The sequence below is a fragment of the Peromyscus eremicus genome, chromosome 4 (genome assembly GCF_949786415.1).
Source record: "Peromyscus eremicus chromosome 4, PerEre_H2_v1, whole genome shotgun sequence".
Lineage (NCBI taxonomy): Eukaryota > Metazoa > Chordata > Mammalia > Rodentia > Cricetidae > Peromyscus > Peromyscus eremicus.
Genome location: NC_081419.1, coordinates 58,025,284 through 58,040,031, shown reverse-complemented (window position 1 = coordinate 58,040,031; position 14,748 = coordinate 58,025,284). Strand labels below are relative to the sequence as shown.

General features: G+C 38.1%; 1 protein-coding gene across 1 annotated transcript in view; it reads left to right on the top strand.

Annotated features, from left to right (window-relative positions):
- Positions 1–14,748, top strand: part of Pde1a (phosphodiesterase 1A) — a 65,017-nt gene that overhangs the window by 14,473 nt on the left and 35,796 nt on the right. The window contains 1 exon segment of the mRNA XM_059260788.1: positions 5,393–5,493. Coding sequence (XP_059116771.1) covers positions 5,393–5,493 — 101 coding nt within the window.

Below are 14,748 nucleotides of genomic sequence, written 5' to 3'. Positions count from 1 at the left end.
TAACAAAGCAATCATTTCAAAAACTGTCCTAAAAGAAGCATTTTGGGGAGTCTTTGTTTTTCTTTCTAGTTGTACATGAACGAGTGCCCCTATGGAGCACCTGAGTTTCCCCAAAGCCTTTAGGTTGAATGAGGCTGCATTGTCTCACTTCTTTCTGGAATTCTCCACTTCCACTTGCTGTAGTGTGCATGGCCTATCAGAATGGAAAGAAGGGCCTCCTGAGCAGTAATGTGTCCTTCTGTGGGACACATTGCCTTAGGGTTCTACTCTTGCCTCTGATTTCTAATGCCTCTGCCCTGATTCCCATGGTGAGCCGATTTTTCTTTCAAACGTTTGACATTCCCTCTTTCCAGAGTTTAGTCATTTAAAAAGTTAACTGAAAACAACAAATAAAGATTTATTTAGATCACACTTAAAGTGGAAACTGGTTAGTTTTCTGAAGAGGGAGTGGAAATGCAAAGCCTACTTGGCTCAAACTCAATAGCTGCTCAGTTGTGAAGTGAATTGAAAAAAAAAATATGTGACATGGGCGTCAGAATTTCATTATTTTACAATATCTTTACAAATGTCCAAACACATTTTGTTGTTTTCTTTTGCTTACTACAAGGACACAGGAACCAAATAAACATCTCTTCTATTCTGAGAATCTCAAGTCCAAAGGTTACATTGAAAAGGTGTGAGGTGTCACATTAGTGGACAGCCAGAGAAATTCAAATCTACCACGTGACTTTACTCTTGGATTTACAGGGAAGATTTGTTCAGCGCATCTGAAGCCCTTTCCTGTTCTCTTGAAGCCTGGGTAATCTGAGCCCGCATCCCCTGCTTCCTTGCGTAATACCCAGAAAATGAAGTCATTAGTGCAGGTCAGAGTCACTCTGGAGAAAACCACAGATGTGGATGTAACTCCTTTCCTTTTAACAAAATTGACATGACACTTTGCTTCCGATTTTAATCATTCTTCAGCAAAATATCAGTGGGGTCAACAGTGAGTTTGACCATTACAAAATTAGTCTGCTGGTTACCATTACCTAATGGTAGTCTTGAGTAAAATCCAGAAAATGCATTTAATTAAAGCAAAAGAGAACGATTTTTACAATGGAATACAATTTTTATGGTGAAATGAATGCATGAATGTGTTGAGTGTTTTGTCAAAATGAGATCACACTGTCACCTCGACAGTTTTGGGGAAGTAGTTTTAATAAGCTTTCTTCTGCAGTGCTAGGTGAATGCTACTTTTCATACAGTTGAACAACTTTGATCTTTGAAATAAAAATGCATCACAGAAATACCAGCTAAACCTCTTCAAGTCTTTTCTCACCCATCAGATTTGATATGGAAAATACTAGGTCACTCATTCCTTTTAATGTTGAGTTGATTCCCTGCTATTTTGAGCTGGTCTTATCAGAGTGGCATTTATAGAGCACTCCAGTTCCAGGCCATGCTGTCAGGTGACTAATGTGTCTGTCACCTGCAAGGTGTTCTGAGGAGCACAGCCTGAAAGGAATTGTGATGAAGCTCCCTGTGTTTTAACATCAGAGGGAAGCCCTCAGTCCTGACAGTCAGCCGTGGAGAGAAGCAGGGACTAGATGCTGGCGCAGCTGCTGTGCCTCCTTTCTCTCCTTTTGCCCCTTGATTAACTTGTCACCTATGCCATGGTGACAGCGATGTACAGAAAATCCATTTGCTAAAGAGCCATTGCCGTATGGAGTGATGCCAAGCTACCTGCAACCGTCTTTTTAAAGACAAGGTCATTCTAGGGCCTTAGCCAAAGCACTTTTATACTTGGTGGCTGGTCGCATTCGTTCTCTCTAAGGATCTCACGAGAAGAAAGAGAGGTGACTTCCGGTCTTTCCTCTGGAACTTGCAACCCACCGACGGCCCAGACGCCAACTCCCACACTTTGGGATGACTCCATTTTCCTCTGATCAATCTACAGAAAATGTATCATGGTCTGTAGTAATGGCTTCCCCAGCAACACTGTTTGAAAGAGCATGGGCTTAGGAGGCTGCTGCCAGCTTTGAAAATACTACCTGCCACTTCTAATGCTAGCTCTGTGCTTTGGTCTCCTTGTCACTAAAACAGAGTCAATAATACTGTGCAATTCACAGGCTGGTAATGAAGAGCCATTAAGTCTCATTATAAGCATGTTATATATGTAGTACCTGAAATAAACAGCTGATAATACTAGACATATTATCAGGTTTCATGATGTAATACCTTTTTATGTTAAATTAGAGCAAACTATTCAAGTTTATTTTAAAAAATGGAGAGAAAAAAATGTCCAACCCCAACACTTTAGGCTAAAATTGTTATTATGTCCCTTTGAAATTTTGTTAAGAACCAAGTCAACATGATCTTCTGATCTGAAATTCTGACTAGCCCAAGCATATTCTTTATCACACATGCACACATACATACATAGCAATTCAAATGTGAACATAGTCTTACAGTTCTATTAGCTTTTACCCATTCAAATATCCAATTCTGCTTTTGAAAGCTCAGAATATGGGCAGTTGTCTTGAGCTATGAAAGTTACTGTGAGCCACAGGAAGAAAAGAAAACACAATAATTTGTTATCTGAATCCCAGATCTCGTCTCTGTATAACCTCTGGTGTGTTGATCCAGTTCCACAGGACTCAGCTCTGCTATCTGCCAACATAAAGATACAAATATTTATCTCCTGAGTGGAAAATAGAACAAGTATAAAAATAATGGAATTATCTCAAAGGCCCATTTAATAACAGTTCTAGCTCCTTCCTCTCTGTCATTGATCTGTAAGCTAGGAGTATTCAATACTTCCTTCTGCTATAACCCGAGGACTGCCCACTTAAGAATACATTAGCCTGAGCCCTACTCTAGGGCACATACTGTCTACAGCTTAGATGAGATGCAGAATCTACATTGCTCATGGCTCATCATTTTAACCTTAGATTTCTGCCCTTCAGGAACCAGCAGACCCCCATTGTTGTATTCAGTTCTGTTCCAGATGGGAAACGTGATATGATCTGATCTCGTATGTCCCCAAGAGTTATTTTAGAAATCCACAAATTTAAATGTTTCCTTAGCTATAAACACGTTCACCACCAGCAATAAGTGAATCAGCAATGAAGGAGCTAGCAGTCATTGCAAAATTATTTTACTAAGATGAAAATAGATATTTTTCAATTGAATGTGAAAATTTCTATATTCCCAAATTATTTTCTCCTATAAACATATTCAAAAAGGCCATCACACAGTAGTACTTAAGTGGAGTTCATAGAGAAACTTCTCTTTGTGGGAGGCAGAGATTAACTAGGAGAAAAACAGGAAATACATTAAAAATCAATTTTGATAGCTAGAAAGATAATTTTAAATAATTATAAGCTAGCCTGTGATGAAATTCCATCTCTAAATTTACTTTGCAGCCTTATATTTAGTATTATCATAGTAGGTATTGAAAGTTGCTTTTTTCCCCAACCAGTTGAATACAATCAATGAGATACTTGTAGAAGACAGGTGGCTTCCGTTCCCTCAGAACCATGTTTCTTTAATAAAACACTGGATCGCTGGGGGACCAACTGTTTTCATTTCATTTCTACTCACTTCATTGTGTCTAGTTCCATGGTCTCAGCGGGAACTCTGGAGGCTCAGTCCCAGCTCAGTCTAACACAGGCTATTACTAAGGTCGCTTTCTTCCTTTTAATGACTCTCAAGTGAGTGTTTACATGCACCAAACACCTAGTTACGCTAAGTTCCTTCGGCTCTGAAAGTCATTGCCTGCATTTAGGGCTTTCATATTTCGAGTGTAGTCAGTGAAGGCATGCCAGCTGTCATCTTCTAGATTTAATGCTTTGCAGTATAAAGTAATAACTGTAGTAAAGTGTCATTTGTTCTGTCTTTAGCTATTGGACAAAGCTTTGGTAGGAACAGCAAATAAATTTACTCCAAACTTTGGAAGCTCACAGACGAACACTCATTAATTCCATTTTTAACGGGATCTGTGGCTTAGACAGTAAACATCTCACTTTCCCGATGACGAAGAGAGACACATGGACTGACTGATCATATGCTCTCTTCCACTGCTCCCTCCTACTTCCCTCTTATGCAAAACTGACGAGCTTCAACTCTACAAACAACGTTTCCTGGTATGTGCCAAATTCTGCAGTTGGTTCTGTGAGAGGAACACAGCTCAGTGAGCCCCGAGAGACTGCCATTGCCAACTCACAGGCCGTCAGTGGCTCCTGCCTGCCTTTTATATGAAACCTGAATTCATCATTTTTAATTAAAGGAGACCATCAGTTGGTTTCAGACTCTTCATCCTCTTTTCAACCTCATTTCATCTGACTCTCAAACTCAACATATGTGTGTGAATGTATATGCATGTATGTGCATATATGTATGTATGTTTGTATGCATGTACGGGTGTGGGGGGTTAGATTATGTGTTTTCATATGTATGGAAAGTGTCCAAAAGAAAACTCCAACTCGCTTTAGAACCCATTTTCCTAATGCAAGTCCTATCTTCTTGCAGGACTGTCCAAAAGAACATTTGTTGATGGCCTTGTGGTGTCTTAGCTATTCTGTGTGAAATCACTTGCCCAGTTTTATCAATGAACATGTGAAACTTACCTTCTGCAATGGGGCAGTGAATTTGATTCTATTATGTTTTATTGATTTTTAATTGTCACATGTGTGATTGTGTGTCATACAGAATATGAGTGATAAACAATGCATTCAATTACTCTATAAGCTATAGCAGTAGATAAAAGGCATCAGGCAGCTCATGAAAGAGGAGTCAATGTATATGGAATAGATGGACCTGGATTTTACATGAAAACAATTATTCTTTCCTTTGTCATTATCAAGTTTCACTGAATGGTAACATATGTGCTATAAATACAAAACTGGGTAAATCCTCAGAAATTTTTTCACATCCTTAAATCTAAAAACAAAGTTCAGTTTCTCTCTTGAAAAGAATAAGTTTTTTTACTTTTAAATGAAAATTTGTTCTCATAGAGTCTTCAACAATTATCTAAATATACATTTTAGTGAGGGTAAGCTCTATGTTTTAAAGACCATTATATTATAATTTATGTCATAAGACCCCAAACTAGTAAAGTTGTAAACTCAAAATTATTTACAGTCAACCTTTCAAACAATGGAAAAAGACTCCTTTTCTAAGAAGCAAAGGTGATCATATTTTGAATTTTAAAATTTGAACTTACAAAGCATGAAACAATCATTGATTTCATGAAGCAGCCATTATTCATAATTGAGTGAAAAGGGAAAACATATGAAAGAAATATCACATTGTTTTATATGACTGTGCATTCTGAACACACTAAAGACTTGCCCATAAAGAGAAATGATGATAAAGATGTCGAATGTGATGAGATGTTTCCTTCCTTTGCTAGCATTGGCTCACTGAACTGGAAATTTTAGCGATGGTTTTTGCAGCTGCCATTCATGATTATGAGCACACAGGAACAACAAACAACTTCCATATTCAGACAAGGTAAGTGCAACAAAGTCTTTGACAAGTTAAAATTTAAAATTTATTTTTCTCAAAAAGAGAGGACCTAGAAGGTGATCATGAACAATGAACATATACCAATTAAAATTATTTTATGCATTTTATTTCTTCTTAAGAGAAGATGTTTAGAACATGGAGAGTTTACTAAGAATGGATTTAATGATTTTTAGCAAAATTTCTTAAGCTTTCACAACTTGAATCAATCTACTACTGTTTTTCAGAACCCACACATTTCACCTGAGTGTTTAACATCTTAAAGCACATAGATGTCTATAAGATAAATTTTCTCTGCCAAAGCTTTGCCTGAGCAGTCACATAAATCAGACATTTATTCTCTGAGGCACCTCACATAATAGATTGTCTAAGGCATTATTTTATGTCAATGTATAGTAGGAGGTATACAGTTTTATTTCTTAAGAAATTAAGAGATTGAAGAAATCTCATTCCAGGGCAGTACAAAGTATTCAATATAATTGAAAAATAAGATGCTTTAATGATGTTTATAATGGCAGTTACTCAAACCAATGTACTAGAGTGAACAAGTATTATAATATCCTCTAAGGTTTATATAACAAAATACTGCTGAATGGGTGGTTTAAACAACGTACAATTTCTTTCTTACAGTACTGGAGCCTGGGAGTCTAAGATCAATGTGTTAGTGGCTTGTTTTCTTCTAGCTCTCCCCTGTGACTTGCAGGAAGCAACCTCCTTGTGTCTTTCCTCTCTGCATGTACTTCTCTGGTGCTCCTTCCTTCTCATATGAGGGCAGCATTCACACGAGATTCAGTTCTCCCGCTTACATTACCTCATTTAACCTTGTGTATACCCTTAATAGATTTATATCCAAAAAGTCACACTGAGGATTAGAGTTTCAACATAGCCATCCAGTGGGGATGGAGTGTAGAACTCAGTCTGTAAAAGGAAGATACTTTAAGCTCTTTTTAGTTAAATGAAGATATCAGTGCCTGAGAGGTATAATACAGTACAGGACAAATCAGGATCGAACTCACTTTCTATATGTGGAATCCTAATATTTCTGTGTTTGATTAGCCACGATTGCTTAATGAGGAAATATCACCTGCATATCTCTGGAAAACTATAGAACTGCTCTGTTGAGAGAATGCTAAATCTTGTTTTTTTTAAAATGCTTTATTGGCACCAAGCAGTGGTGGCACAGGCCTTTAATCCTAGCGCTCGAACTCAGGAGGCAGAAGCAGGTGGATCTCGGAGTTCAAGTCCAGCCTGGTCTACAGAGCAAGTTCCAGGACAGCCAGGGCTACACAGAGAAACTCTGTCTCGAAAACAAAACAAAAGAAAAGAAAAGCAAGCAAGCAAAACGAAAATGTTTCTTGGCATATATTAGTCACATACAATAGTGAGTTTCGTTATAATATCTTCCTACACGCATATGATGTTTTTAACTAGATTTGCCCCTTCTCTTGTGTCTGTCCCACGCTTCCCCATGTCTTTGCTCCCACTATTTAGTACCGCTCTACTTTATATCCTTTTGTGTATGTGTCTGTGGTTCAATGAGTTTCAATACAGTTTATACAGGAAAATGATTGAAGGGTTGTTTAGACGAGCATGGACACTTTGCCAGTGAGGACATCTCTGAATAAATAAATATCTTTCCCTATCCTATCAAACATTCACTGTGTATAAAGCCATAGGTAAGAGTAGGGCCCAATGGACCTCTCCCTCTTCCATGACATGGTGTTAAGGTATTGAGAAGCCCAGTCTTGTGTGAATCTTGTGAAAGCTATCACAGCTGCTGTATGTTCAAAATGCAATGGACATGTCATGCCCAGAGGACAGTTTAGCACGCCACTCTTTTGCCTCCAGCTCTTATATTCCCTCTATTCCTTCCTTTGGAATGTTCTCTGGTATTATCACCTTAATGAGGGTGATAGAGCTCTTCTACTTATGGCTCTGAGATAGCTGTTCCCTTTGTGGATGAGCATTCAATGGTTACCATCATCACTGTGATCAGTTGTATATCTCTGAAGTTACCACTGCAAAAAATCCTTTCTCACCAAAGCTGATAGCAAGACTAACCTACTGGCATTAACAAAGTTATTTAGAAGAAAGCTGGTGTGCATATTATGCTCATTAAGCAAAAACTATGTTAGTAACTTCCCCACTTGGGCCTATGATCTCCTCAGCCATGGACTTTTGACCAGGTTTACAGTACCAAACATGAATTTTCTCCTGAGGCAGTGGGCCACAAATTCAATCAGTAAGTAGTTTATTATCTCCATAACACAGAAGCCGCTATTACACCAATGGGCACATCTTGCATGTCTGATTTGTGGTGTGCATACAGGATCCACAGCAAAGAAAGACTGTTGGTAAGAGTCCTCCAGCAACAAGCAGGGCAGTCTCTAGCACTAGGAAGGATAACGTTTTAGTGAGGAAGCGTCCCAACCAACTCCAACTTAATTTCTCTGTGTCTACTGGAGTGTACGATGTCTTAAGCAATAGTTGTTACCATCTCATTCTGGTGGGAAACCAACAGCGGTAGTAATTGCCTGAATTGTTTTGGGGGCTTAGGAAACTCTCTGACTATGCCTCATAGGAAGGTATTTCCTGCCTAAGTTTCTTTTAATAACTTCAAACTTCTGGAAAAGCAGCTTTATGTACCCATAGGGGTACCTCCATTCAAATTCTATTTTATTTTTAGTTAGTTACTTATCAGTCTTCTGTATGGCCTTTTTATATAGTTTTAACTGATCTTTCTTCCCTTATTCGTTCCAACTACCTTGACCCACATCCATACTTAAACCTATCCATTTCCAGTACCCCTCTTCCCATCTGGTCAAATATGGTCATTTCTGTTTATTTGTTTTGTTTTGATAAACCATTCTTAGAACAATTTTAGATTTATAGAAAAAAAACTGATCATGGGGCACAAAGTTTCTATATGCTCAACTGAGCTACCCTACAGATTTGCCCTATAATCAGAACCAATATATATATATACCTGGTTATGGAGTTCTAATTACAATTACTAATATTGCCATGCTACTAATTAAAGTCCTGGCTTTACTTCAGGGTTCCAACTTTGTTTATAATTTCCATGGATTTTGATAAATTTAGTTTAATGTACCCCGTGCGCGCGGTAGTTTTAGTGATTTAAACATTCCATCTTCTTTGCTTATTTCTCTCTTGTTTTTCCATTGGGAACACAGATCTTTTAAAGATTGGATTAGTTTTGCCTTTCCAAAATGTCATGTTGAAATTAGGCAGTATGTACCCTAGGCTGGTTTTTTTTTTTTTTTTTTTTCCATTTAGCAATATGTGTTTAAGGTCTCTCCATGGTTTCTGGTGTCCTGATAACTCATTTTCATTCTTGATAATAATATTACATTGCGTGGTCCCACCACAACTGGTGGGACTAGAAGAATTTTAGTCTACTAAATTTTGGCGCTATGAATAGAGCTGCTATAAACATAAATGTGCTAGTTTTTAATGTGGTTGGTTCATTTAAGTTTTTAACAAATATTTTAACAACTAGTATTTCAGATATAAGGAGTTTTTGTATTGATGTTGGGAGGAAAGACACAGTCAATTACAACATTAGGTATTGGAAACCTTAATGGCATGCCAGGCAGTAGTGGCTGGCCTGGCAGTGGTGGCACACACCTTTAATCCCAGCACTCAGGAGGCAGAGGCAGGCGGATCTCTGTGAGTTCGAGGCCAGCCTGGGCTACAGAGTGAGTTCTGGGAAAGGCACAAAGCTACAGAGAAACCCTGTCTCAGAAACAAAACAAAACAAAAAAAACTACCTTAATGGCGACCTAAGATGACCGAAATCCAACTTATAGATCATCTGGTTTGCATCCCATGATATATTAAGAAAAATTAAGATCATTATGATAAAGTGACCTATGGAAATACAACTCTGCTCCCACAGCAAGATACAGACATAGGGTCAGTCCAAACTGTTAAAGTCCCAAATAGGATGGGCAGTTGATCAACAGAAAAAGTTGAAACTCAGTGAAAATGTGGTGAAGACATTCCGTCTCTCCCTGGACTCATGTCCCCAAGAAAGACATAGAAACAGTGGGAAAGAAGAGCCTTGAAATCTGGTTATAAACCAGGAAGTTTATTAATTCATTTTGCAGAGAAAGGGAACCCCTTTCCTTATATTGTATTATGAATCGAAGGAAAAGAAGAGCATTCATGTCAAGGTTGCTTATTGAAGACTTTTTGTACCTACAGAATCCATAACAGGGAGGAGTTATATAAAGACAGGTCATTACTGAGCTGGGCTTTGTATAGGCAAAGAGTTCCAGGGTTTGGTAAAGGGAGCAAGTGACCTGTGAAGAGAGAGCAATGCTTGGCCTTTCTGCTCTGAGCAGTGGAAACCAAACTGGTTTCTCCTATGCTGCATCAGGATATCACATGTAGCTTCCTTTTCACTAATCATCTGCAGCAGGGTGAAGAGAGCTAACATATTTAAGTGCTGGGTTTGGAGAAGAAGGAGGAAGCACAGGAATTAGATGAGGGAGAGAAGGATGCCACATGGAGAGGAGAGAAGGAAAGGGTGATGATGGCAGAGGAATCAGCATTTTTCTCATTTATAGTAACTAATAAAGATGAGTGTGGTCTTACATTTCACTGCTTTTCTTATAAATTGTCTATCAGAGTCAATTATTTAATGGAGTCATTTTACATGAACTCGAAAGTTCTATTAAAACATTATTTCAATGACAAAAGCATGCAACAGTATAACATTTTAAGTTCATGACATTACCTTCACATTGCTAAGGGAGAAATAAGATCGAATGTCACCAATAACATTAATTCTGTTTTATTTTATAGTGTTCATGCTATTTGGAAGTAGAGGGCTTTTTCCAATATGGAGACTCATTTACCCTATAAACAAAACGGATGAAAATGATTTAGAACACAGGACAAGGCTGCATTTGAGTTCACTAAAGCTATTATAGTGGGTGAAATCCTTGAAAGTGTAAATAAATGGAATTAATTTTCTCTTTGTGAACAGCAAATGCCGAGCTACATGTTACCATGGATACTACATGTTGCTTAGAGTCTTGTTCTTTTCTTAGCAGTAAAAGATCATCAAACATTAAGACCATGCTGTATTCTCAGCAAGCTTGTTGGATTTATGAGACAAAACCGAACATACTTTGCTATGCTAAATCTGGTTCAAAAACACAGCTTTACTTGTTTCTCATAGAGGAAGTGATGCTCATGGCCACATCATATAATAACCTTAAAAATCCTACAATAGATATGTCAGGAGATATATGATACAAATGAGATTATTGGAAAATCGTAAGTTTCCTATAATCAGCAAATTTCTGGAAATACATGTGGCATTTTGTTCAGTTAATATTGATTTAATTATCCCTTAAATACAGATTACATATGACCTTCTTTTGTGTTGAGCTATGTTTGTTAGTTAAGTAAGTTTTAGGTTGAGAGATTGTTGAAAAATATATGACATTAGTTAGGCACACGCACACAATTTCATCTTTGTGACAGTGCAGGATGCATAGGAGTGAGGGATTAATCTAGCGATTGATAGGCTGATTCACTTATGCGGAGTTGGCAAAAGGCTTGCTTTATCTGGCAGACTATTAAATGATGCTCTTGAATACACTGCTTGCAGGAGATGTCAGATTTTTTTTTTGTTTCTTCTTTTAAAAATATTATGTCTGGATAATGCAGACAGCATGATTTTATGGTCTACATAGCAAATGGCTACTACAGAGGAGCAAATCATCTTACACATTCACCCATCTTTTTTGTATTGTTTTAGTGACAATGTTTGTTCTTTGTTTTGTACTTGTGTGCTCATGAATAAGCGTTCAGTAACAGGTGAGAGCCAGGTTGTAACTAGAACCTTATCCATCAAAAAGCCGGAGACAGTCCATTTTGTGCAACACAGTTCCTTACCACAGTGTCTTAGTCAGGCTTTCTATTACTGTGATAAAACACAGCGTGGGAAGGAAAGGGTTTATTTCAGCTTACAACTCTCAGGTTGCACCATTTCACCGAGGGAAGTCAGGGTAGGAACTCAAAGTAGGAACCTGGAGTCAGGAACGGAACTGGAAACAGAGACAGCCATGGAGGAGTGCTTCTTACTAGTTTGCTCAGTCTGCTTTCTTACACAGCTCAGGACCATCATCCCAAGTATGGTACCACTCACAAATGGCTGGGCCCTCCCACACCAATCATTAATCAAGAAAATGGGCCATGGGTTTACCTACAGGGCAATGTTATAGAGGTATTTTTCACTTGAGAGCCCTTCTTTCCAATTAGTCTAGATTATGTCAAATTGACCTAAAGCCAACCAACACACATAGCAAATATATCTAAGAAGAAAAAGGAGTGCAAGAGGTACTAGGCTCTAGGAGGCGTGTAATAGTGCAGTTGGTGTGGGCTTTCACTTTCTCTTGTCTCTTATCACTGCTGCTTCCTTTCACTGTGCTAGCCTCTGGGGCTGGCCCACCAACTGAAGATATTGCAGACGACGGTTCTGCTTCCAATCCATACCTGACATGCTAGGAGGAGAGAATGAAGAGGCCACAACTTCACTTCACAGAACCCAGAATGCTTGCAATGGGTCCATACCTTGGACTAGAATATCAAGTCTATCCAGACAAATTGAAGTAGTTTATTAGTTTGGAGTTTATATTATACGAAAATATAGGCAGATGAGAAATAAAAGACTCTTGATGAATTCAACAGCTTGAGAGTAAAATGTCTGCCATAAACTTGTGTTGAAAACAACTTTCTCTATCCTAATTTGCAGCGAGTGCATCTGCAATATTCAAATTTAATCACAGAAATGTGTGGGAGAAAGTGATTTCCATCATGCTCTTTATCCCCCTCCTAAAGTAAATTGGGGTCAAATGAATGAGGATGTAATTAACTACTTGAAATAGGGCAAAAAGAGGCTAGTCGTTCACTGACTGAATAAGGATGAGCTAAATTTTTTTCTTTTGGATATTTAGATTATATTACAGATGTCAGCATTTTAAACGGAAGGGAAAGGGCATATAGATATTTAAACTATGATAATTAAAGGGAAAATTAGCACCATGGCCAATTATCCCAGGTATGCAAGCTATCTCTGATTCAACACATTAAATTCAATCTAAAAATCTAAAGAAGAAATGGGGCCATACCAAGATATGCAGAAAAGTATTTCACAAAATCTAATATCCGTTCATGGTCCAAATTCAATAAACTAGAAAGAGTTGACAATAACCCCAATTTGATGAAGGATATGTCCTGGAATGGAGCAGTAGTCACTGGGTGCTGAGGGGAACAGTTAGGAGATGTTGGTCAAAGGGCCTAAAATCTCACCTAGATGAGAGGAATAAGTTATCAAGAGGAATTATATAACATGTGGACTACCATGTTATATAATTAATAGCATTTATTACATTAATAGCAATGTATTACATTCTGGAAAATGACTAAAATCTCGCCTAGATGAGAGGAATAAGTTAACAAGTGGAATTATATAACAGGGACCACCATTAATAGCAATATATATTGCATTCTGGAAAATGACCAGGAGTAGACTTTAAATATTTTGCAAAAATGGTAAGTATATGAACTAATATGTAATAGTTATCAGTCTAGCCACTACACACTGTATTGTTTCAAAAGGGAAGGCTATCCCACCTCCACCTCAGACTTTCAGTATGGCTCCAAGAACCAGCCAACACAGTAAGATCAGAAATTGGGATTATTTATATTGAGAAGGAAGAAATACAGCTATCTGCTTACAGTGACATGACTGTGTAGCATGTCTGCAAGAACCGACAGAAGAAAACTAAAGCAAGCCCTGTGGCTGAAGTGCTACAGCAGGGCTGCAGGACACAAGGCTAATGCATCGTGGCATTCTGAGTCAACAGCTTTATTACCCACCAGAGACGAACAAGGGGATGTTCCCTTTGAACATGCAGTACCATTTACAGTAGCATCCCCAAACTGAAATGCTTGGTATACATCTAATAAAATGTGTGGAAAAATCTAGAGAAAGAAAACCATAAGATTCTGACGGAAGAAACAAAGAGAAGAGATAATTCACGTTCATGGGGAGAAAAACTCATTTTGGTCAAAATGTGATTTAACCTGACCCAAGTTGCTCTATAGATCCAATGCAATCCCAATCAGATTTTTATTTCATGTATTTGTTCTGTGGATATTGTCTAAAGTTTGTATGGAGAAAGAAGAGCTCCAGAATAGTTCATCTAACATGGAACTAAATAAAATTAGAGGACTATTCCCCTCACTTTAAAGTTTACAACTGTGAAAAGCTCGTGGAAAAAACCATACTGTGCACTCAGACTTTTGCAAGGCTAATTAACTTATTAGAAATTAAGCAATGTGGAAAAGTTAAAATGTTGCACGTCCAGAGCCAAATTATACTGGGCCACCTTAAGGCCCCTCAAAGCCGTTTATTGACCTCCTTTCTATGTGATCTAACAACTTTGTAGCCATCAGGAAATCGTTTGGAGTGCACGGACCCCTCATTCTCCCCAACCAACAGGCTAAGAATGTCATCAGATGACTTCTGAGGCCTAGAGCAGAGCTTTCCGTACACCTCTGAGAACCTCCCGACGCTTCTATCAACGTATTTTCAAAATGTCTTAAGTTTTCAATTTTCTTTGTTCTTCAGTCTAAAGGTGCACAGAATTGTCATGATGTTAAAACATGGGATTTGGGGGTAACCCAAGTCTGTACTCTGGAGCCATGATCATTCGTATTTGGCTCTAAAATAGACTATCTCCTTTGAGGTGAGAGACATGGTTTAGTAGTGACTACAAATCTGTAATAATCAGAAAGTGTGATATTAATGAAAGAATAGACATTTAGAAAAATGGAGCAGACTAAAAAAGCACAGAAATGGACCCACAATATTTAGCTAATTGATTTTTTTTAGAAAAAGATTTGTTTTATTTAATTAATTAATTTATTTTTATTACTTATGTGTATGTGTGTATGCCATGTGTGTTCTGGTTCCTGTAGGGGACATTTTCATGAGCCTGGAGATGCAGGCAGTGTGAGTCTCCTGACACTATTGCCAGGAACTGAACTTTGGTCCTCTGGAATGTCTTGTAACTGCTGACCCATCTCTGCAGTCCCTAGTTGGCTGGTCTTTGACCAAGGAATTAAGGCTTTGGAATGACAAGAATTTTTTCAGTAAATGGTGTTAGAAAACCTGCACATCCATATGCAGAAAGAACACAG